This window comes from Heptranchias perlo, chromosome 4 (assembly GCF_035084215.1).
Source record: "Heptranchias perlo isolate sHepPer1 chromosome 4, sHepPer1.hap1, whole genome shotgun sequence".
Lineage (NCBI taxonomy): Eukaryota > Metazoa > Chordata > Chondrichthyes > Hexanchiformes > Hexanchidae > Heptranchias > Heptranchias perlo.
Genome location: NC_090328.1, coordinates 58,720,500 through 58,744,040, shown reverse-complemented (window position 1 = coordinate 58,744,040; position 23,541 = coordinate 58,720,500). Strand labels below are relative to the sequence as shown.

Below are 23,541 nucleotides of genomic sequence, written 5' to 3'. Positions count from 1 at the left end.
CCTCACAATAGAAACCTGCAGTTTTGTTTGGCTTCCTTGGCTTTTTCCTAAAATCAATTCATTGGACTTGGGAGACAGAATAATGCAGCATATTGGAATTCCAATGTTGTGTGTCATGGTCGTATAGGACCCAAGCTTACTGCTTTGATTTCCCACACATTGAGTGCTCCATCTTAAATATTCTGCCAAGGTGAGGCAGGGAAATGGAGATCAGGGGATGGGAATTGGCTGCGGCCTTTTTTCAGGTCCCTCACCAGCGCGTGTCCCAACCGGGAGGCTCGAGGCCTGCCCAAAATTGTTCTTCAATCCTCTAACATTTTTGAGTAAGTTGCCAGCATTTGGTGCACCACCACAGGCATGTATTTTACATTGTTGAATATCAGGCCCTCTAGCCAGCATTGGCCCTGAGGTACGTCCCAGGAGGGGAGTTTAGAGCGGTAAGAGTTGGGGGGACGATGATCTTATGGACTGTGAAGTCAGGGGAGCTGCTTAGGCTGCAGAGGCTGTTGAAGAATTCTGAGCTCAAACCAAACCAAATTTTGCAAAGCGGTCTAAAACAGGCTTTAGAACTCTCATTTACATTCGTAAAAAAGCCTAACGCCTGTTCTGGGACGTGCCTGTAAAGCAAATTAGGCGTGGGATGTTGCAGCCCAAAATTGGTCCTTTTTGCCAGGTGCAACGAGGATCAATCTTTATCCCCAAGTGTTTCCTCACAATGAGGGAAAGACAGATTATACCTCCCATATCTCTAGCAGTTGGCTACATAATTGCATTAGTGGAAGCTCAGCAGCAGGTCTCCGGTCCAACCTCTTGGTCAGGAAAAGTGTATGGTGCCCATAGAGCTGTCACCATCATGGAAGGATGAGAAGTGAGATTTTGATCAGAATGTATGATGCTGATTGCAAATCTATTCAAACACTCCATTCATACACATAGTATGGTGTTCACAGAGTGTGACACATCAAAATAGGTTCCAATAAACCAATTGAATTGTACACCCAACAGTCGACAGTCTGTAATAGGCCAACTATGAAACAGGAAAGAAACAATAAAAATAACTTTTAAAAGTCCACAGGACCAATGTGCAAAACTGTACAATAGTACATGAAACCCATTTAAACCAGTGCTAAACCCACCATCTGTAAATGATTCCACAGGTCATCCGTCACAGCATTTGAATAGGAAAAGGTCTTGAGGTATGTCTGTAAAACAAAGAGGAAAAATAAAATGCTGTGTTTAAAGAAGTAAAGACAAGCACTTGCTGTGAAGAGAATGGACAACCCCTTGAAATGGTTTCAAATCACATTGTGAATCATTATTTCTATTTATAGAGAGCTTACTGACTCAAACCAGGAAAGACCTTTTTAAACTCACCCTGAGACCTTTCGCAAGCAGCTCCTCTGTCATAAAATTGGAGGCCATATGGATAATAAAGGCGCCCTATGGTAGGAAGAGGAAAATAGGTTTTAGTGTTAATATAATTGTGACTTAATACATTAGAAAAATAAACAAGTCACTGCCTGACTATTTGACATTTACAGACAGCTGCAAGAAAAATAGGGTGGTAATAGTAGGGGACTTTAACTTTCCCAACATTGACTGGGACAGCCATAGCATTAGGGGCTTGGATGGAGAGAAATTTGTTGAGTGTATTCAGGAGGAATTTCTCATTCAGTATGTGGATAGCCCGACTAGAGAGGGGGCAAAACTTGACCTCCTCTTGGGAAATAAGGAAGGGCAGGTGACAGAAGTGTTAGTGAGGGATCACTTTGGGACCAGTGATCATAATTCCATTAGTTTTAAGATAGCTATGGAGAAGGATAGGTCTGGCCCAAAAGTTAAAATTCTAAATTGGGGAAAGGCCAATTTTGATGGTATTAGACAGGAACTTTCAGAAGTTGATTGGGAGAGTCTGTTGGCAGGCAAAGGGACGTCTGGTAAGTGGGAGGCTTTCAAAAGTGTGTTAACCAGGGTTCAGTGTAAGCACATTCCTTATAAAGTGAAGGGCAAGGCTGGTAGAAGTAGGGAACCTTGGATGACTCGGGAGATTGAGGCACTAGTCAAAAAGAAGAAGGAGGCATATGACATGCATAGGCAGCTGGGATCAAGTGGATCCCTTGAAGAGTATAGAGATTGCCGGAGTAGAGTTAAGAGAGAAATCAGGAGGGCAAAAAGGGGATATGAGATTGCTTTGGCAGATCAGGCAAAGGTGAATCCAAAGAGCTTCTACAAATACATAAAGGGCAAAAGGGTAACAAGGGAGAGAGTAGGGCCTCTTAAAGGATCAACAAGGTCATCTATGTGCGGAACCACAAGAGATGGGTGAGATCCTGAATGAATATTTCACATCGGTATTTACGGTTGAGAAAGGCATGGATGTTAGGGAACTTGGGGAAATAAATAGTGATGTCTTGAGGAGTGTACATATTACAGAGAGGGAGGTGCTGGAAGTCTTAACGCGCATCAAGGTAGATAAATCTCCGGGACCTGATGAAATGTATCCCAGGACGTTATGGGAGGTTAGGGAGGAAATTGCGGGTCCCCTAGCAGAGATATTTGAATCATCCACCGCTACAGGTGAGGTGCCTGAAGATTGGAGGGTAGCAAATGTTGTGCCTTTGTTTAAGAAGGGCGGCAGGGAAAAGCCTGGGAACTACAGACCAGTGAGCCTGACATCTGTAGTGGGTAAGTTGTTAGAGGGTATTCTGAGGGACAGAATCTACAGGCATTTGGAGAGGCAGGGACTAATTAGGAACAGTCAGCATGGTTTTGTGAGAGGAAAATCATGTCTCACGAATTTGATTGAGTTTTTTGAAGGGGTAACCAAGAAGATAGATGAGGGCTGTGCAGTAGACGTGGTCTACATGGACTTCAGCAAAGCATTTGACAAGGTACCGCATGGTAGGTTGTTACATAAGGTTAAATCTCATGGGATCCAAGGTGAGGTAGCCAATTGGATACAAAATTGGCTTGACGACAGAAGACAGAGGGTGGTTGTCGAGGGTTGTTTTTCAAACTGGATGCCTGTGTCCAGCGGTGTGCCTCAGGGATCGGTGCTGGGTCCGCTGTTATTTGTTATTTATATTAATGATTTGGATGAGAATTTAGGAGGCATGGTTAGTAAGTTTGCAGATGACACCAAGATTGGTGGCATTGTGGACAGTGAAGAAGGTTATCTAGGATTGCAACGGGATCTTGATAAATTGGGCCAGTGGGCCGATGAATGGCAGATGGAGTTTAATTTAGATAAATGTGAGGTGATGCATTTTGGTAGATCGAATCGGGCCAGGACCTACTCCGTTAATGGTAGGGCGTTGGGGAGAGTTATAGAACAAAGAGATCTAGGAGTACAGATTCATAGCTCCTTGAAAGTGGAGTCACAGGTGGATAGGGTGGTGAAGAAGGCATTCAGCATGCTTGGTTTCATTGGTCAGAACATTGAATGCAGGAGTTGGGATGTCTTGTTGAAGTTGTACAGGGCATTGGTGAGGCCACACTTGGAGTACTGTGTACAGTTCTGGTCACCCTATTATAGAAAGGATATTATTAAACTAGAAAGAGTGCAGAAAAGATTTACTAGGATGCTACCGGGACTTGATGGTTTGACTTACAGGGAGAGGTTAGACAGACTGGGACTTTATTCCCTGGAGAGTAGGAGGTTAAGGGGTGATCTTATAGAAGTCTATAAAATAATGAGGGGCATAGATAAGGTCGATAGTCAAAATCTTTTCCCAAAGGTAGGGGAGTCTATAACGAGGGGGCACAGATTTAAGGTGAGAGGGGAGAGATACAAAAGGATCCAGAGGGGCAATTTTTTCACTCAAAGGGTGGTGAGTGTCTGGAACGAGCTGCCAGAGGCAGTAGTAGAGGCGGGTACAATTTTGTCTTTTAAAAAGCATTTGGACAGTTACATGGGGAAGATGGGTATCGAGGGATATGGGCCAAGTGCAGGCAATTGGGACTAGCTTAGTGGTATAAACTGGGCGACATGGACATGTTGGGCCGAAGGGCCTGTTTCCATGTTGTAACTTCTATGATTCTATGATTCTATGAAAATTTAATGTCACAAGAAATCAAAGAAAGCACACTGCTGAAAGATCAAAATAGAAAACACATGAATGAATTGATAGTATTCCATCATATTTCTGTACATTTTTTATTTTATACATTTTGTGTTAAATTTGCCACTAAAAAGTGGATCGAGATTGCCCAAAATCATTTTACATAGGACCCTTACAGCCAATAATTGGGGGAAACTTTCAGCCCATCAGTCTGGGCTGGATTTGAACCCAGGTCCCAGTGATGAAAAGAATGGTATAATTACCTTGAGATCCTTTATCACACAACAGAATCTCGGAACTGACCATCTCTAGTCCTATTAGATTTTTGACCCCTTTAAAAAAAACACTTACATTCAAGAGTCCCTTTAATAACTTGAGCATTATTCCGCTTTCTGAACATCAAAATGGATCATGCTAGAAAGCAAAACTTTATTACAGATGCCTACTCAACAACCAATTACACATTCCCTCATCCTCCCTTCCACAAGATCTTCATTTCCAAGACTGCTGTCATTGCCAATTTTTAGTTAACCCAGCAGAAGTTGCTGTCTTGAGCTGTTCAGCAAAGATCTCTCCCTGAGCCAATTTTCTTTCCTTCCAACCTATCAAACACTTATAAAGCTAAGTCTCTGATAAAACTTTAAGTGCAAATGCCTCTGAATACTGAAATTTGAACATAAGTTTCCTCACTGAAAATCCATTGTCCTCGCATTGTCACCAGAGACCTCTTCTCAGATCTATCATTTTTAGAATCTATCTACCAATGAGAGGAATGACAATTAAACTTGACATGTGGATCGTTACGGAGCAAAGCTTTGCTTTGGTGCTCTAGAGTGACAGCCACACAATCTTCATAGGACTGAATGAATCAGTAAGAACCTTTGATCTTGAGAATTTCATTAACTATGCTTCCTCTTTCCACTCAGTCCCCATCTGCACCTTAAATTGATCCATCGCTGTCTCGTTCCTTCCCTTCCTGGACTTGTCTCATTTTATCTCTGGTGATCCTTGCATAGACATCTACACAAGCCCACTATCTCCCACACCCACAGCTATCGACAGAATCTGATTTCGACAGAGTCTGTAATTGGGAATTTGGTAAGTGACGGGATTCGGTGCAGTAAGGGGTGAGATGCATTTGTTTAGACAGCAGAGAGGAGAGAAGCGTACAGAGAGCGGGTCACAGCAACAACAAAACCAAACTGCAGTGTGATGTCACAGGTAAGGCAGGTAGGTGGTTGGTGGTGAGTATCTCTTCTGTTTTTTTCTTTCTTAGGACTGTGGGCTAAGTAATTTATAGCATAAAACTAAATTTTTAAAAAAAAACTAAACTTAATTTAATAAATTAAACAAGGCCAGTACTTGGTTCAACATCAAAATAATTTGATTGGCATTGTAGTTATCAATTAAATAAATAAAATAATTATGACAGGGCAGGAGATGTGTTGCAGCTGCAATATGTGGGAACTACTGGACAGTTTTGTCCCGGGCGACCACATCTGTGGTAAGTGTCTGCAGCTCGAGGAACTTCAGCTCCGAGTTGAGGAGCTGGAGTCCGAGCTACAGACATTGCGAGGCATCAGGGAGGGAGAAAGTTACCTGGACACTTTGATCCAGGAGGCAGTCATGCCCCTTAGACTAAATACTGTAGAACTGGCACGTGGTCAGGGATAGGAGGATGTGACTGCAAGTGAGGCAGGTATGGGGATCCAGGAGGTAGCATTGTCGGAGCCTCAGCTTCTTGCAGCCCTTGTGGACGAGTGCAGAGACTGCAGGGAGGATGAGCAAACTGGCCACGGCACCGTGGTTCAGGGGCCATTCAAGTGGGGGGAGTAAAAAGGAATGTGGTTGTAGTAGGCGACAGTATAGTTAGAGGGATAGACACTGTTCTCTGCAGCCAAGAGCGAGAGTCCCAAAGGCTGTGATGCCTACCCAGTGCCAGCGTTAAGGACATCTCCTCAGGGCTGGAGAGAAACTTGGAGTGGGAGGGGAAGGATCCAGTTATCGTGGTACCAGCGACATAGGTAAGACTAAGAAAGAGGTTCTGCTGAGGGAGTTTGAGCAGCGAGGGACTAAATTAAAAAGCAGAACCAAAAAGATGATAATCTCTGGATTATTATCTGAGCCACGAGCAAATTGGCACAGGGTAAATCAGATCAGAGAGATGAATGTGTGGCTCAAAGATTGGTGTGGGAGAAGTGGGTTTCGATTCATGGGGCACTGGCAGCAGTACTGAGAAAACAGGGAGCTGTTCCATTGGGATGGGCTTCACCTGAACCATGCTGGGACCAGTGTTCTGGCAAACCGAATAACTAGGGCGGTAGAGAAGGCTTTAAACTAAATAGAGGGAGGGAGGGCTCAGGTGGGGCGAAGTTTAGATTGATAAGAGAAAAGACAAGGTAGTAGTACAGGAAAGTGATGGAGGTAATGGTAAACAGAGTGTGTCAGGAAGGGACAGAGCATACAAACATAAGAGTGCACTAGCAAATGGGGCCGAGGTAGGAAAGAATGGTAAAAAGACAAAATTAAGGGTTCTTTATCTGAATGCGCGCAGCATTCTTAATAAGATAGATGAATTGACAGCAGAAATGGGTATGATCTCATGGCCATTACAGAGACGTGGTTGCAAGGTGACCAAGATTGGGAGCTAAATATTCAGGGTTATTTAACATTTCGAAAGGATAGGAAAAAAGATAAAGGTGGTGGGGTAGCTCAGTTAATAAAGGATGAAATTGGTATAATAGTGAGAAATGATCTTGGCTCAGAAGACCAAGATGTCGAATCAATTTGGGTGGAGGTAAGAAATAGCAAGGGAAAGAAATCACTGGTGGGAGTAGTATATAGGCCCCCAACAGTAGCTACACGGTGGGGCAAAATATTAATCAGGAAATAAGGGGTGGCTTGTAAAAAAGGTAATGCAATAATCATGGGCGATTTTAACTTTCACATAGATTGGACAAATAAAATTGGCAAAAATAGCCCTGAGGGACTGTTTCTTAGACCAATACGTCGGGGAACCAACCAGGGAACAGGCCATTTTGGATCTGGTAATGGGTAACGAAACAGGATTAATTAATGATTTCAAAGTAAAGGATCCCTTGGGAAGCAGTGATCATAACATGATGAATTTCACATCCAGTTTGAGAGCGAGGATCTTGGATCTGAAACTATTGTATTAAACTTAAATAAGGGCAATTATAAAAGGAATGAGGGCAGAATTAGCTAAAGTGAACTGGGTAAACAGATTAGATGGTATGATGATGGATAAGCAGTGGGAAACATTTAAAAAGATATTTTATGACTTGCAACAAAAATATATCCCTGTGAGGAGGAAAGACTCCACAAAAAGGCTGAACCAACCATGGCTAACTAAGGAAGTAAAGGATGGTATCAGGTTAAAAGAAAAATCATACAACATGGCAACGATTACTGGTAAGCCCGAAGATTGGGAAAACTTTAAAAACCAGCAAAGGATGACTAAAAGAATAATAAAGAGGGAGAAAATAAATTATGAGAGTAAACTAGCAAGAAATATAAAAACTGACAGTATAAGCTTCTACATGTATATAAAAAGGAAGAGGGTAGCTAAAGTAAACATTGGTCCCTTAGAGGATGAAACTGGGGAAATAATAATGGAAAACAAGGAAATGGCAGAGGAATTGAACAGATATTTTATATCTGTCTTCACAGTAGAAGACACTAATAATATACCAATAATAGTAGAAAATCAAGGGGCAAAGGGGAGGGAGGAACTAAAAATGTAACACCCTTATTTAAAAAGGGTAGTAGGCAGAAGACTGGAAATTATAGACCAGTTAGCCTAACATCTGTGGTGGGTAAAATTTTGGAGCCTATTATTAAGGAGACAGTAGCGGAACATTTGGATAAACATAATTTAATAGGACAAAGTCAGCATGGCTTTACAAAGGGGAAGTCATGTCTGACAAATTTGCTTGAGTTCTTTGAGGACATAACGTACAGGGTGGATAAAGGGGAACCAGTGGACATAGTGTATTTGGACTTCCAGAAGGCATTCGACAAGGTGCCACATAAAAGATTATTGCTCAAGATAAAGAATCACTGGATTGGGGGTAATATTCTGGCATGGGTGGAGGATTGGTTATCTAACAGGAGGCAGAGAGTCGGGATAAATGGTACATTCTCGGACTGGCAACCTGTAGCCAGTGGTGTTCCGCAGGGGTCGGTGCTGGGTCCCCAACTCTTTACAATCTATATTAACGATTTGGAGGAGGGGACCAAGTGTAACATATCAAAGTTTGCAGATGATACAAAGATGGGAGGGAATGTAGAGAGTGAGGAGGACATAAAAAACCTACAAGGGGATATAGACAGGCTGGGTGAGTGGGCGGAGATTTGGCAGATGCAATACAATATTGGAAAATGTGAGGTTATGCACTTTGGCAGGAAAAATCGGAGAGCAAGTTATTATCTTAATGGCGAGAAACTGGAAAGTACTGCAGTACAAAGGGATCTGGGGGTCCTAATGCAAGAAAATCAAAAAGTTAGTTTGCAGGTGCAGCAGGTGATCAAGAAGGCCAACGGAATGTTGGCTTTTATTGCTCGGGGGATAGAATATAAAAACAGGGAGGTATTGCTGCAGTTATATAAGGTATTGGTGAGACCGCACCTGGAATACTGCATACAGTTTTGGTCTCCATACTTAAGAAAAGACATAGTTGCTCTTGAGGCAGTACAAAGAAGGTTCACTCGGTTAATCCCGGGGATGAGGGGGTGGACATATGAGGAGAGGTTGAGTAGATTGGGACTCTACTCATTGGAGTTCAGAAGAATGAGAGGCGATCTTATTGAAACATATAAGATTGTGAAGGGGTTTGATCGGGTGGATGCGGTAAGGATGTTCCCAAGGATGGGTGAAACTAGAACTAGGGGGCATAATCTTAGAATAAGGGGCTGCTCTTTCAAAACTGAGATGAGGAGAAACTTCTTCACTCAGAGGGTGGTAGGTCTGTGGAATTTGCTGCCCCAGGAAGCTGTGGAAGCTACATCATTAAATAAATTTAAAACAGAAATAGACAGTTTCCTAGAAGTAAAGGGAATTAGGGGTTACGGGGAGCGGGCAGGAAATTGGACATGAATTTAGATTTGAGGTTAGGATCAGATCAGCCATGATCTTATTGAATGGCGGAGCAGGCTCGAGGGGCCGATTGGCCTACTCCTGCTCCTATTTCTTATGTTCTTATGTTCTTAAAACAATCACTATCACTAGAGGAAAAAGTACTAGGTAAACTAATGGGTCTAAAGACTGACAAGTCCCCTGGACCTGATGGTTTGCATCCATGGGTCTTAAAGGAAGTGGCTACAGAGATAGTGGATGCATTGGTTGTAATCTTCCAGAATTCACTAGATTCTGGAAAGGTCCCAGCGGATTGGAAAACTGCAAACGTAATACCCCTATTCAAGAGGGGAGTGAGTCAGAAAGCAATTAACTATAGACCAGTTAGCCTAACATCTGTCATTGGGAAAATACTAAAATCCATTATTAAGGAAGTAGTAGCAGGACATTTGGAGACTCATAATAAAACCATGTTGACTCTCCTTGATTGTATGAAGGGGAAATCATGTCTTAATAAGATAGATGAATTGACAGCAGAAATGGGTATGATCTCATGGCCATTACAGAGACGTGGTTGCAAGGTGACCAAGATTGGGAGCTAAATATTCAGTAACAGGCAGGGTGGATAAAGGGGAACCAATGGATGCAGTATATTTGAATTTCCAAAAGGCATTCAATAAGGTGCCACATAAAAGATTACTGCACAAGACAAGAGCTCATGGGGGTAATATACTGGCATGGATAGAGGATTGGCTAACTAACAGAAAACAAAGAGTCGGGATAAAAGGGTCATTTTCAAAATGGCAATCTGTAACTAGTGGGGTGCCGCCGGGCTCAATGCTGGGGCCTCAACTATTTACAATATATATCAATGACTTGGATGAAGGAACAGAGTGTCTTGTGGCCAAATTTGCTGATGATACAAAGATAGGTGGAAAAGCAAGTTGCGATGAGGACACAAAGTGTCTGCAAAGGGATATTGACAGGTTAAGTGAATGGGCAAAAATTTGGCAGATGGAATATAATGTGGGAAAATGTGAAGTTATCCACTTTGGCAGGAAAAATAAAAAAGCAAAATATTATTTGAATGGAGAAATACTACAAAATGCTGCGGTACAGAGGGATCTGGGTGTCTTTGTACATGAAACACAAAAAGTCAACATACAGGTGCAGCAGGTAATCCAGAGGGCAAGGGAGTCAAAGGATATGGGGAAAAGGCGGGAAAGTGGAGTTGAGGTAAAAATTAGGTCAGCCATGATCTCATTGAATGGCGGAGCAGGCTCGAGGGGCCGAATGGCCTACTCCTGCTCGTATCTCTTATGGTCTACCTGGAGCATGCTTCTTTGCACTTGGCTTCCTGTAAAGACTCCATCTCTTTCTCCCAATTTTTCTATCTCCATTGCATCTGCTCTAATGACTCCAGCTTCAGCAACAGAGCTTCTGAAATTCTTCCTTTTTCCTCGGTCAAGGATTCCCCTCTACAGTGGCCAACAAAGCCCTCAGCCACATCCATCCCCTTTCCTGTGCCTCTCCTCTCACCCATTCCCTCTCCTCTCAAAACAACAAAAAGCTCCCTTGTCCTTACCTTCCATCTCACCAGCCTGCGCATTCACTGGATATCTTTTGCCATTTCTGCCACCTACAACATCATCCCACCACCACGCATTTCTTCCCCTTTCCTCTCCACTTTCAGGAGGGATCACTCCATCATCAATAGCCTTGTTCACTCTTACACCACTCAAACATTCAGTTGTCCTTCATTGCCACTTTCCCGTGCAACTGCACCAGATGCAACACTTGCACATTTACATCCTCCTGCACCAACACTCCTTCCATATGAGACAGCAATTTACATGTACTTACTCCAATCTAATATTCCCTATTTGATCTCTCTACACTGGGGAGATGAAGTGCAGATTAAAAGACCACTTTACCAAACCCTACCACCATCCACAGGTGTAAACTTAAGGTCCCAGCGGTTCATCACTTTAATCATTTTCACATTTGCACTCTGACCTCTTCCTCTTCAGCCAAATTCAACACAAGGATAAGGAAAAATACATCATCTTTCTCCTGGGGACTCTTTAGCAGGACACTGTCTGAAATGTTAACCTGTCTTTTCCTCTTTACAGATGCTGACTGATCTGATGTATTTTTTTGTGTGTTATCATTGTGCCAATTGCCTTTCACAAACTAATCAGCTTCATTCTTTTATTTAACAAAAGCAATCCAGAGAATCCCAGCTGCAAACCATGTCTTATTACTTTATTATTTAAACAGTATATCCTGATGATAAATGTATGTGTTTGGACCCCTTCATTAAAACATTCAGTGACAAGCTAATCCCCATATCTGAACAGAAACCCAATTGCGTCTTCTATGTTTGTTCTAAAATTTACCTTGGAGTAAGCGATGTCGGTAAACATTTTCCTGATTTCGAATGGTGTTTTAACATCTTCTTCCTTCATAGACAATGGTTGTGAAGGAGACTGTGAATCAGAGTGAAGCACATGGTATACCAACTGAAGTATGAACGCATCATCCTGAAATAAATCAATACAGCAATTAGTTCACTACATTTGAGTGACACAATAAATAACCTACTCCTTCCACAAACATGTACAATTTACCCTATTCTGGACTCTACCTCACCCATTTAATGTCCTGACCCAAAGTTCTGCATAGATTGTTGCTGACCTCAAACAAAATTAATCAAAACTCCAAATTACAGATTACATCCCCCACATCTCCACTGTTCATAGCTGGCCTATTGCTTTGTACATTTATTTTTTATTCATTTTAGCTATCTTCCCTTGACTTACACCCAGGCAGTGACGAGGGGCGGGGGAAGAGAGGGGAAAATAAGTCCCATCGTGTTCCATGGAGTATTTAATTATCTTCACCTGCATTTTCCTCCCTAACCATGAATCCCAGTCAGATATTTTACTTGTTCTAGTTTTTAAACGAGTTAATTGACACAGTGGTAATTACTTTTGCTGTGAGTCCGCTTCACATATGCACAAATCTGTTGAAAAAATAATCTTATCTCCTGAGGCTGCACTTTCCCATTTTATTGAAAGACGGGTTAAATGTCAATAGTTCATAATTATTTTCAACCTGCCAATAAAATCACAGGTTTACCCAGTTTTGGAACATGCACTTCTTAGGAACTCAAATTTCAACTGGGGGAAATTGAGAACAACCTAACCAATCATGACACACTTGCAACAAAGGAGTGTTTAATTATCTTCACCTATACTAATCTCCCTAACCGTGAATCCCAGTCCGAACCAGATGATTTTCCGCTTGTCTTTTAAAGAAGTTAATTGATACAAAAGTGATTTGTTTTATTGTGAATCTGCTTCAGATTCCACCTCTGGTGAACTGTTTTCCTGGTTTCACTCTTCTCTGATTCACCACAGGCACTTGGGGGTAAATATTCCGATCCATCCATTCCTGGCACACTCTAAGAGTGCACAGCACAAAATTGTACACTTCCAGCCCATGACTTTCTGCTCATTAAAGTTAATGGATAGAACATCGCAGGCTGGGAATGTGCAATTAGGAGAAGGTGAATCAGAATTCTTCGTCTCCTCTGTTCACATGATCAACTCTGGTGTATCTCAGGAATCCACGCTTAGCTTCCTCTTCTTCATTATCTACCTGCTATTCCTTGATGACATTCTCTAGAAGCAAGGGGCATGATTTTGACCCCGAGCAGGAAAGAGGGTGAAGGGAGGCAAATTGTGGATGGGAAACCCGGAAGTACGGGTTTCCCGGATGTCCTTACGCTTTTGACGTAAGGACGTCTTTTATTTTTTTGTCGTTTTGCCGTTTGACTGACCGGCCTAATCGACAGGCTGGTCTCAGTCGGACAGGAGAGCAGCCAGGGAGAGGATGTCTTCAGATAAGTCTTCAGGTAAATCTTTGATTGTATGGATGGGAGGGGTATGGGTTGGCACAGGAGCATGGCTGGGCAAGGTGGCACCAGTGGGCATGGGACACCAGTGAGTATTGGAATACTGGTGGGCCTGTGGGTCAAAGGGTGGGGGGATCAGTCATAGGGGGAGGGATCAGGGGTCAGTCACAGGGGGTTGTCGGGATCGGGGTCATTGTGGGGGTCATCGATCGTTGGGAGGGAGTCAGGGGTCATCGTGGGGGTCCATCAATGTTGGGGGGGGGCGCGGAGGTTGAATGGGGGGTCTGCAATCGTTGGGGGGCAGAAATCGGGGGGAGGTTCACGATCATTGTGGGGGTCATTGCAGGTAGGCTTGTTGGGCCTGGTGGAAGCACTCCTGCTCCTCCAGGCCCAAAAGCTGTGTCAGAAATGCACTTACCTGCAATCTCAGGCCTTCTCGCCTCCTATTGCGCGGCGTAAAGGAGAAGGCCCGGGAATCCCGGCCCGCAGGGGTTGAAATTGCAAATTCTGCAAAAATGGAGACCTGGAGCCTCCCTGAAAGGTTTTAGTCACCAACCCGCTTCCTGGGAGTGGGTTGGTTGCCTGCTCCTCGTCCCGCCCCGGTGAAAACCAGAAATGGGCGGGTTGGAGGCAGGTTGGGGCGGGTCTGAAATGGTTGCGACTTTGAATGCCCCCCCCCCCGACCCCAACCCACCTGTTTTTCAATGTTAAAATCATGCCCAAGGGGCAATTTTCACATGTAAAGCCAGCTTTATCTCGCTGCCTCCTCCATTGACCCAAAGGCTGTTGCCATACTCTCAAATCACCTCTCTGATTTCAAGACTTGGATGATTCAAAAGTTCCTTCAGTTCAATGTTGACAAGACAGAGGACTTGAGTATCTCGAGGACTAGAGTACAAGAGGGCAGAAGTTATGCTACAGCTATACAAAACCCTGGTTAGACTGCACCTGGAGTACTGTGAGCAGTTCTGGGCACCGCACCTTTGGAAGGACATATTGGCCTTGGAGGGAGTGCAGCGTAGGTTTACTAGAATGATACCCGGACTTCAAGAGTTAAGTTACAAGGAGAGATTACACAAATTGGGGTTGTATTCTCTAGAGTTTCGAAGGTTAAGGGGTGATCTGATCGAAGTTTATAAGATATTAAGGGGAACAGATAGGGTGGATAGAGAGAAACTATTTCCGCTGGTTGGAGATTCTAGGAGTAGGGGGCACAGTCTAAAAATTAGAGCCAGACCTTTCAGGAGCGAGATTAGAAAACATTTCTACACACATAGGGTGGTAGAAGTTTGGAACTCTCTTCCGCAAATGGCAATTGATACTAGCTCAATTGCTAAATTTAAATCTGAGATAGATAGCTTTTTGGCAACCAAAGGTATTCAGGGATATGGGCCAAAGGCAGGTATATGGAGTTAGATCACAGATCAGCCATGATCTTATCAAATGGCGGAGCAGGCACGAGGGGCTGAATGGCCTACTCCTGTTCCTATGTTCCTATGTTCCTATGACAGAGACTACCCTCCAGCTCTTGCTAGCATCTTTGTGCCTCTGTCCTCAATTCCATCAAATTCCTTGGCTGCCATCTCACGCTGAGCCTGGAGCATTGACGTTCTGCTTGACTCCACTTCAGATTTCTCGCCCACATCCGCTCCATTACTAAAACTTCTTCCATCTCTGCAATATTAACCATCTGCATCCCAGCTTTCCCATTCTGCTACCAAAACTGTAGTCCATGACTTTATTACCTCAAAACTCAATTTCTCCAAAGCTGTCTAGCTGGCCTTCTCATTTCAACTCTCCAAAAATTACAACTCATCCAAAATGCTGCACCCATCTACTTATCCAAGCTCCACTGGCCAACTCGTGCCTCAGTGTGTTCATTCAAAATTCTTGGCCTTGTTTTCAAATCATTTCATGAATGAAGAATCTCCTCCTGCCTTACGTCCCCGCAGGCACCCTCTGCTTCTCTAACACTGCACTTCTACTCACCCCTTGTCACCTTCACTCCACAATTGGCAGCTACTCATTTACTTACAATTTTCCTGCTCTCTGCCTCATTCCTTCACCTTGGCACCCCCTTCTCTGCTTTCAAAAACTTCCTCAAAACCCTCTTCTTCAACCATAACTTCATTTCCTCATTCTAATCTCCATTTCTCTCTGCTTTCCCAATGCTTGTTGTCCACCATATTCCTTTCTTCTTTATTGTAAAGTTACTCTGCACGTGAGATATGTTATGTAAATGCAAATTGTTGTTTAACATTTCTCAAGGAGTCAACAAGATACTTAATGCTGAAAATTCATTATGCTGCTGTCGAGCACATAATGGGGTAGATTTTCGCCTTCAATTTTGAAAAGCCCATTTTACCCATGAAGCCCTGGATGTGCATATTCACTTCTGTTTTTGATGCTCTCCTGTGCAAAAGAGAAATGTTAAGGTCATTTAAAATTATGAATTAATAAATGCAGATTGTGCCCATGTTGTTTTATTCTGATTATCCATGTTTGCCAAAATGAATCTGAATTTGGAAATGGTGTTGGGGGTTTCTGTTTATCAAAGGAAGCTGCAAAGTTTCTAAATGGAGTTGGTGTAACTGTATGCCTCACAATCAACTATTTCCCAAACAAAGTAAAAAACAAATCTAGACAATTAAGTGAAATAATAATTGTAAATGTTCGATGATTTTTTTCCCCTAGATTAAGTTTGTGATCACTTTTACAAAAATAAGAACATAGAATCATAGAATGGTTACAGCACAGAAGGCCATTCAGCCCGTCGAGCCTGTGCCAGCAAGAGCAATCCAGCTAGTCCCACTCCCCCGCTCTTTCCCCATAGCCCTGCAAATTGTTTCCCTTCATGCACTTGTCCAATTCACTTTTGAAAGCCACAATCGAGTCTGCCTCCACCATTCCCCCAGGCAGTGTATTCCAGATCATAACCACTCGCTGGGTAAAAAAGCTTTTCCTCATGTCGCCTGGCATAATTGGAAAATCAATGGTGGGTTGAAATATTCACTTCTATCTTTGATTTTCCGTTAATCCACAAGTCTTGCATGACATTCCCCAGATTGTTCAAAAAGGAAGTCTGAAGTCTCAATGGAAATAAGTTTTTTTACAAGATATATATTGTAGATACATATTGCAGGGCTTCGGACCGGATGCTGGAAGGTGGGATTAGAATGGGCACCTGGTTGTTCTTCGAGCCGGCACTGACACAATAGGCCGAATGGCCCCCTTCTGTGCTGTATCTTTTCTATGGTTCTATGGTTCTTCCTACTTAAATATCTTTGTGTTAATATATATATATTTTTATGCAATTTATTTTGTTCAAAAATATATGATTTTTTACATTTTCTAAACTCTCTGATGGGGTACAGTTTAGTATTGCATGTTTTTGCATGAAGGACTGGTTTAAATATTTTGTTATAAATCTGTTTCTCTGAATATATTCTGGGAATGTGAATGTAATATTGCAGAAATGGACAGTCATTTTCCTTTGTGATTAACTGCAAGGTAGATCTTTCCTCTTGGAATATGTCCCTTCCAGTTCCAGGAGTTGAAAAAACATACGTGATGCATGCCCTGTGGCTGCAGCACAGGCAGTGGCAGGTGGGGTGAGGCTGACTGTGAAAGAGATGCATGAGAGGGTGAGTATGAGACAGAGCCATGAGATTGTATGAGGATTGGGTTGAGTGGTAGTGGTGGGATGAGTACTGGGGAGGTGAGGAAATGCAGATAAGATGAGGATGAGGGTTCAGTGGGTGTGAGGAGTGATGTGATAGAGTAGTGTTGGCAGTGCAGAAGGAGATGTGGGGTGGGGGCGGTGATGTGGCAGACGGAGTGTAGGGGAATGAGTAAGAGTACTCACTTCGTCTGACCTGGTTAGGTCATTGAAGCGCCTCCTGCTCTGTATGCAGGTGCATGATATGTTGGTGGTGCTGGTGACCTCCTCTGCCACCTCGAGCCAGGCCTTCGTGGTGGCAGAGGCAGGCCACTTCCTCCCGTCCGCCGGGTGGAAGATCTCCCTTCTCCTTCTCCTCCTCCTCCTCCTCCTCACCCCATCCAGTAAGACCTGGAGTGAGGCATCATTAAACCTACGAGCAGCCTTTCCCCTGGGCTGCTCCATGCTGTAATTTTGCCTATTTTCTGCAGCATCAGTCAGTGGAGGACTGCCCCTTTAAATAGCACTCCCCCAGCTGACAGCCTATGATGCGGGTGCACAGTCTGCCCGCTGCGCAGTTTTCCAGCACGAAACCTGGAAGCCAAGGTAAGTGGCTTCAATTTGCTTAGGATCACGTGGGGAACCCACCAATTTCACTGGCCGGGTTACCCAAGCGCCCAGTCGACTCCCCGCTGGCAACCCACCTCCCTCCTAATATTGGGCCTTAGCTGCCTGCCAGTCCTCTGGCACTATTCCCTTTTCTAGTGAATTCTAATATTTATGTAATAGTGCCTCTGCTATCTCCTCCCTAACTTCTTTTAATATTCGTGGATACAATCCATCCGGACCAGGGATCTTACTCTCCCTAAGTTTGATTATCCATTCATCTCCCTCCTTTCTAAAATGTTTCAATATCTTTTTCAATCTCTTCTTCTAATGTCCTGACCACATTATTAGTCTCCCTGGTAAATACAAAGGCAAAGTAACTATTCAATTTCGTTGTCGTTACCTGTGAGTTTATTGTGTACATCTGTTAGTGGCCCTATCCCTATCTTGATTTTTCTTTTGTTATTATGTGTCTGTAGAATACTTTACTATTTCTTTTTATATTCCTCGATAATTTAATCTCGTAGTTCCTTTTTGCTTTCCTAATTGTTTTTTGACTTCTTTCCTAACCTCTTCGTATTCCCTTTTGTCATCCTCTCTTTCATTGTTTATGTACTTAGAGTATGCCTTTTTCTTTAGTTTCAATTTTACTCTTATCTCTTTGTTCATCCATGGTGTTTCATTATTTGCTAGTTAGTTTTGCTTTTTAGAGGAATATACCTCTCTTGAACTCTAATGATTACCGTTTTAAATATTACCTGCTGCTGTCCTATCTCTTTGTCAATTTTTTTTTCCAGTTTACTTTCCCTAATTCCATTCTCATCCCCTCAAAATTAGCTTTTTCCAGTCTATTACTTTGATCTTTGTCTCACTTCTGTCTTTATCAATCATTATTTTAAACCTTATTAGAATGTGATCGCTTTTGCCTAGATGTTCACCTATGCTTACTTCTCTTATCTGTTCTGGTTCATTTCCCATTACTAGATTCAGCACTGATTCATCTCTTGTTGAGCTTCTCACATATTGGGTAAGAAAGGAGTCATGTACACATTGTAAAAACTCCAATCCTTTTTCTCCTTTCTCTACCTCTTCTTGCCAGTTTATTTGGGGGTAGTTGAAATCTCCCATGACTATTATTCGATATTTTTTACTCATTTCATAGATTTCTCTACATATTTCATCCTCCACTTCCCTTCCACTATTAGGTGGTCTGTAGAATCTACCTGTTAACGTGATCGATCCCTTCTTATCCTTTCTCTCAATTCATATGCATTCTGTTTCTATCGTAATGTTACTTATGTCCCTTTTTTCTATTGCCATTATGGTATCTCTAATTAGTACAGCTACCCCACCACCACCCACCCCACTTCCTTCCCTATCCTTTCGAAATACATTACATCCTGCAATATTTAATTGTCAGTCCTGATACATATGTACATGTTTCAGTTATCCCTACCACATCTGGCTCCTTGCTATGAATTATTGCCTTAGTTCCCCGTTTTGTTTCGGATGCTGTGCACATTGCTGTACAGGCAATTTAATTTGTTTTTAGTAATTGTTGCCCTCCCTTTGTTTTTAACAGTCATTTCGTACTTATGTTCTATAACTGTCTTTGTTCCCTGACCGTTTATATTACCCTTATTCCTTAACTTGGTCTGACCTTTACTCTCATTTACTATTTGTTTTATCTTCAGACTTATGTAATCTTCCCCAGATCCCTCCCCCTGTCTTACCAGTTTAAAGTGCTGTTGACAGCCCTATTTATCCTTTCTGCTAGGACACCGGTTCCTGCTCTGGTTTCCAGCTCTTTTTAATATTTTGTTTAGCTTTAAGGATTTTTAACTAACACTAACAGACTAACCATTATAAACACTAACCACTACTTAAGACAACCACTAAACATAATAACCACTAAAAACACTTACCAATAAACTAAATACTTACACTGATTTACCCTCGGCGTTCCTCCTCTGTACAGTCACTTTTTTACTTTTTTTATTTCGCTGCTCAGGTTCTCTCTCCCTGCACCTTTTTTATTCTCCCAGTTTTGCACTCACCGTTCCTCTTTAAGAACATAAGAACATAAAATAGAGGAACAGGAGCGGACCACATGGCCCCTCGAGCCTGGTCCGCCATTCAATCAGATCATGGCTGATCCTCAACCTCAACTCCACTTTCCTGCCCAATTCTTATATCTCTTCATTCCCCTAGAGTCCAAAATTTATCTATCTCAGCCTTGAATATACTCAACGTCTCAGCATCCACAGCCCTCTGGGGTAGAGAATTCCAAAGATTCACAACCCTTTGAGTGAAGAAATGCCTCCTCATCTCAGTCTTAAATGGACGACCCCTTATCCTGTGACTATGTCCTCTAGTTCTAGACTCTCCAGCCAGGAGAAACAATCTCTCAGCCTCTACCCTGTCAAGCCCCCTATGAATCTTATATGTTTCAATGAGATCACCTCTCATTCTTCTAAACTCCAGAGAGTACAAGCCCATTCTACTCAACATCTCCTCATAGGACAATCCTCTCATCCCAGGAATTAATCTAGTGAACCTTCGTTGCACCACCTCTAAGGCAAGTATATCCTTCCTTAGATAAGGAGACAAAAACTATACACAGTACTCCAGTTGAGGTCTCACCAAAGCCGTGTACAATTGTAGTAAGACTTCCTTACTCTTTTATTCCAACCCCCTTGCAATAAAGGCCAACATGCCATTTGACTTCCTAATTGCTTGATGTACAAGCATGCTAACTTTTTGTGTTTCTTGTACCAGGACCCCCAAGTCTCTCTGGACACCAACATTTAATAGTTTCTCACCATTTAAAAAAATATTCTGTTTTTCTAATCTTCCTACCTAAGTGAATAACTTCACATTTCCCCACACTCTGCTCCATCTGCCACCTTCTTGCCTATTCACTTAACCTGTCTGTATCCCTTTGCAGACTCTTTGGGCCCGATTTTAGCACCCGCTATCGGGTGCTTTCTCGGCGGGGGGGCCCCAAAAATCCCGAAATCCAGGTGCGGGACCGGATCGCGCCTCGATCCCGCAGACCCCGCAGGTGGGAATCCCGCAGGCAATTAAAGCCCAGCGGGGTTCCACTTGAGAGTATTTATGTAGCTATTTCAGGTCATTAAATGACCTGATTGAGCTGTTTTTTTAACAAGTGTGGGATTTTACGGTGAAATGAGACTGTTTCCCATACTGGGGGAAACACTCTCACTCCCAACGGACGTGTTGCAGCCAGCAGCCTGTGGCAGCTGCCAAGGTGCATTCAATAGGTGGGGGGGGAGAGCCTTCACCAACGCAGGAGGACACTCCATAACATTGGGCAACGCCTGCCCTCCACCACCCTCCTCCAAGCAAGAAGATTCACCAGCGTGGAACTGCAACCCCTGTGCGAGGACACACTTTTCTACCGTGCACAACCCCGCAGACCTACACCTGCCAGATGGGTGCTGCGTTGACATCCTCGGAGGACGAACAGCATGACCAGCCTCAGCAGCCTCGCAGTCCACGCCGTCCGCCTCAGAGACGTGCATCCCCACAACACGGTGCTGTGGCACATCCACCTGCACAGCAGGATGGAGGGCAACCGCAGGAGGCACTACCCTCCGCACAGGGTCTACAGACCGAGGCTCAGCTTCATGGACCTCTCTGAGCAGCAGTGCATACGTAGGCTCAGAGTCACTCGCCAGGTAGTCGCCAACATCTGCAGCCTCCTTAATGAGGAGCTGCTCCCGGATGGACCAAGCAGCATCTTCTTACCCGTCGCCGTCAAAGTCACCACTGCCCTCAACTTCTTCGCCTCCGGATTCTTCCAGGGTGCCACCGGGGACATCACCGGGGTCTCTCAGTCGTCTGCACACAAGTGCATAAGGCAGGTCACCAATGGATTGTTCCACAGGGCCTCGACCTACATCAACTTCGCCATGGATGAGCGCAGCCAGACGGAGAGGGCGGTTGGATTCCATGATGTGGCTGGCTTCCCACGGGTGCAGGGTGTAATCGATTGCACCCACATAGCAATACGGGCACCTCCACATGAGCCAGGGCTGTTCATCAACAGGAAAGGGTATCACTCCATGAACGCCCAGCTCATTTGTGACCACCGCCAGAGATTCCTACACGTGTGCACCAGATACCCTGGCAGCTGCCACGATGCCTTCGTCCTCAGGGAGTCCACCGTCCCGCCCCTCTTCCACGCACCCAACACCGGCAATGGCTGGCTCCTCGGCGACAAGGGATATCCCCGTACACGTGGCTTATGACACCTCTGAGGAACCCCATTACCGAGCCGCAGCATCGATATAATGACAGCCACATTGCTACCAGGTCTACAATTGAGCAGGCTATAGGGCTGCTCAAGATGCGCTTCAGGTGCCTTGATCGTTCCGGGGGAGCGCTCCAATACACGCCACTCCGAGTGGGACGAATTATAGTTGTCTGCTGTGCCCTGCATAACATGGCACTACAGAGAGGGGTGCCGCTGGAGGAGGCCTCATGCACACCCGCCACCCACATTGAGGATGACAATGAGGAGGAGGAGGAAGAGGAGGAGGAAGAGGAGGAGTACGAGCGAGAGGAGGAGGAACGACCCATGGCCCGAACACCGGCTCACCTGCGTGCTCGTCAGGCCAGGGAGGCACTCATATGCCAACGGTTCTCCTAACATCACACTGTGTGAGGCGTTCACATGTCATAACGTGCACAGACGAGGGTCCATACAGGCTCCCTCCACAGAAGAGTGGTGCCTGTACACCTGCACCCACTGTATTATGCCCAATGGGTGGGACGGGGTGATCGTCATCATGATGAGGCACACGGAAGGGACATATTGCACAAGCCGTGGAATTATGGACAAGAGGTGGCAGCATTGGTGAGAAAAAGTGAGTTTATTTTGTGTTGCCATTCAAAGACTGGAAATAAAAAGATAACAAATAGACAAACACCCTGGTGCAATCCCTGTGTGCTCACAGAACTTTGGGTTTTCGTTTCCTGGTACCCCTACGTGGTGCTACCCCTGTGGCTCCAGCAGAGGTGGTGGCAGGTTGCTCCTGTTCGTGCCCTGACCGGGTAGATGCTTTGGGCCGATGCCCCCTGGGTTTCGGTGCCCGTGAGGGCACCTCCACAGACTGCTCCTCCTGCACCTGTGCAGGGGCAGACTCGGCCACCTGGAGAGGATGGACTATTGCGGGCACTGGTTGAGAGGGGGGCAACGGGTGAGACATGGGGGCGCCTTGAGTAGCGTCCACACTTCCATTTCCCCGTTCACCATCTTCCCTCTCATGGCCAAGGCCCACATCACCCTTTCCACCCTGCTGGACGGCAGTTTGGATGAAGTGGGTGAGACCTTGCAAGGCCACCTCCAATGTATCTGTCAACCTGTTGATGGCGGCAGAATGTTGCTCACCCTGAATCCGAACAGCCGTTGTGAGGGCCTGGATGGACTCATTGGTGAGCTGTGCGTGACGCTCGAGGGAGGCTAGCCTGTCCTCCACCGCAGACGTTCCCACACCTACCCGCGACACTATCTCAGAGATGCCTTCACGTCCCTGCGACACTATCTCGGCGATATCCTCCTGCACCTGTGCCACCATTCCCCTCATGCAGGAGTTGGACTCCTCCATCCTCCGTGCGATTGTGGAGAGTGCGCGTGGCACCTCTCCCAGTACCTCGGCAATGTGCTGGTGCCCCTCGACGACTCTCCTTTTGACTGGTGGCCCCCTGGGTTCAGCATCTGGGTCCAGCTGAGCAGAGCCTGGAGAAGAGTGCTCCCACCGACGCGGACCCTCCGCGGCTGACCCTGCCACCAGGGTCTGCTCATGCTCACGTGTGCGCGGTGACTCACCATGTGCAATCCCAACTAACTGAGGGGGGGGCCCACCGAGGTGTGTGTATCTCCGCTGGTGGATGCAAGGCTCATGTGTGACGATGCCCCCTCAGAGACGGGCATGTCCTCTGAGGAATCGCCCTCAACGGAAACGTCGATCGCAGACGGCCCTGCAAGGCAACAGAGGGCAATATCAGGCATGTGACAAAATGTGGCGGTGCGGCATATGCCATGTGATGCTAAGATCATTCGCGCTCATGAGTGCTGAGTGCCAGCTTTCCCTTACCGGCCGTTTCGCCAGAACCAGCCTCGCCATCCGCCACGGACAGGCAATGTAGCGTGTGGCTGATCTCCAACGCCTCGACC

The 23,541-nt window shown here is 44.8% G+C and overlaps 1 protein-coding gene across 1 annotated transcript in view; it reads right to left on the bottom strand.

Moving 5' to 3' along the window:
- LOC137320958 (aminopeptidase N-like) overlaps positions 1–23,541 on the bottom strand; it is a 127,176-nt gene that overhangs the window by 52,646 nt on the left and 50,989 nt on the right. Inside the window, exons 7-9 of the mRNA XM_067982988.1 lie at positions 11,556–11,699; positions 1,375–1,440; positions 1,137–1,202 (exon numbers count right to left, since the gene is read on the bottom strand). Of these exons, the coding sequence (XP_067839089.1) occupies positions 1,137–1,202; positions 1,375–1,440; positions 11,556–11,699 (276 nt within the window). The remainder of the gene's footprint in view (positions 1–1,136; positions 1,203–1,374; positions 1,441–11,555; positions 11,700–23,541) is intronic.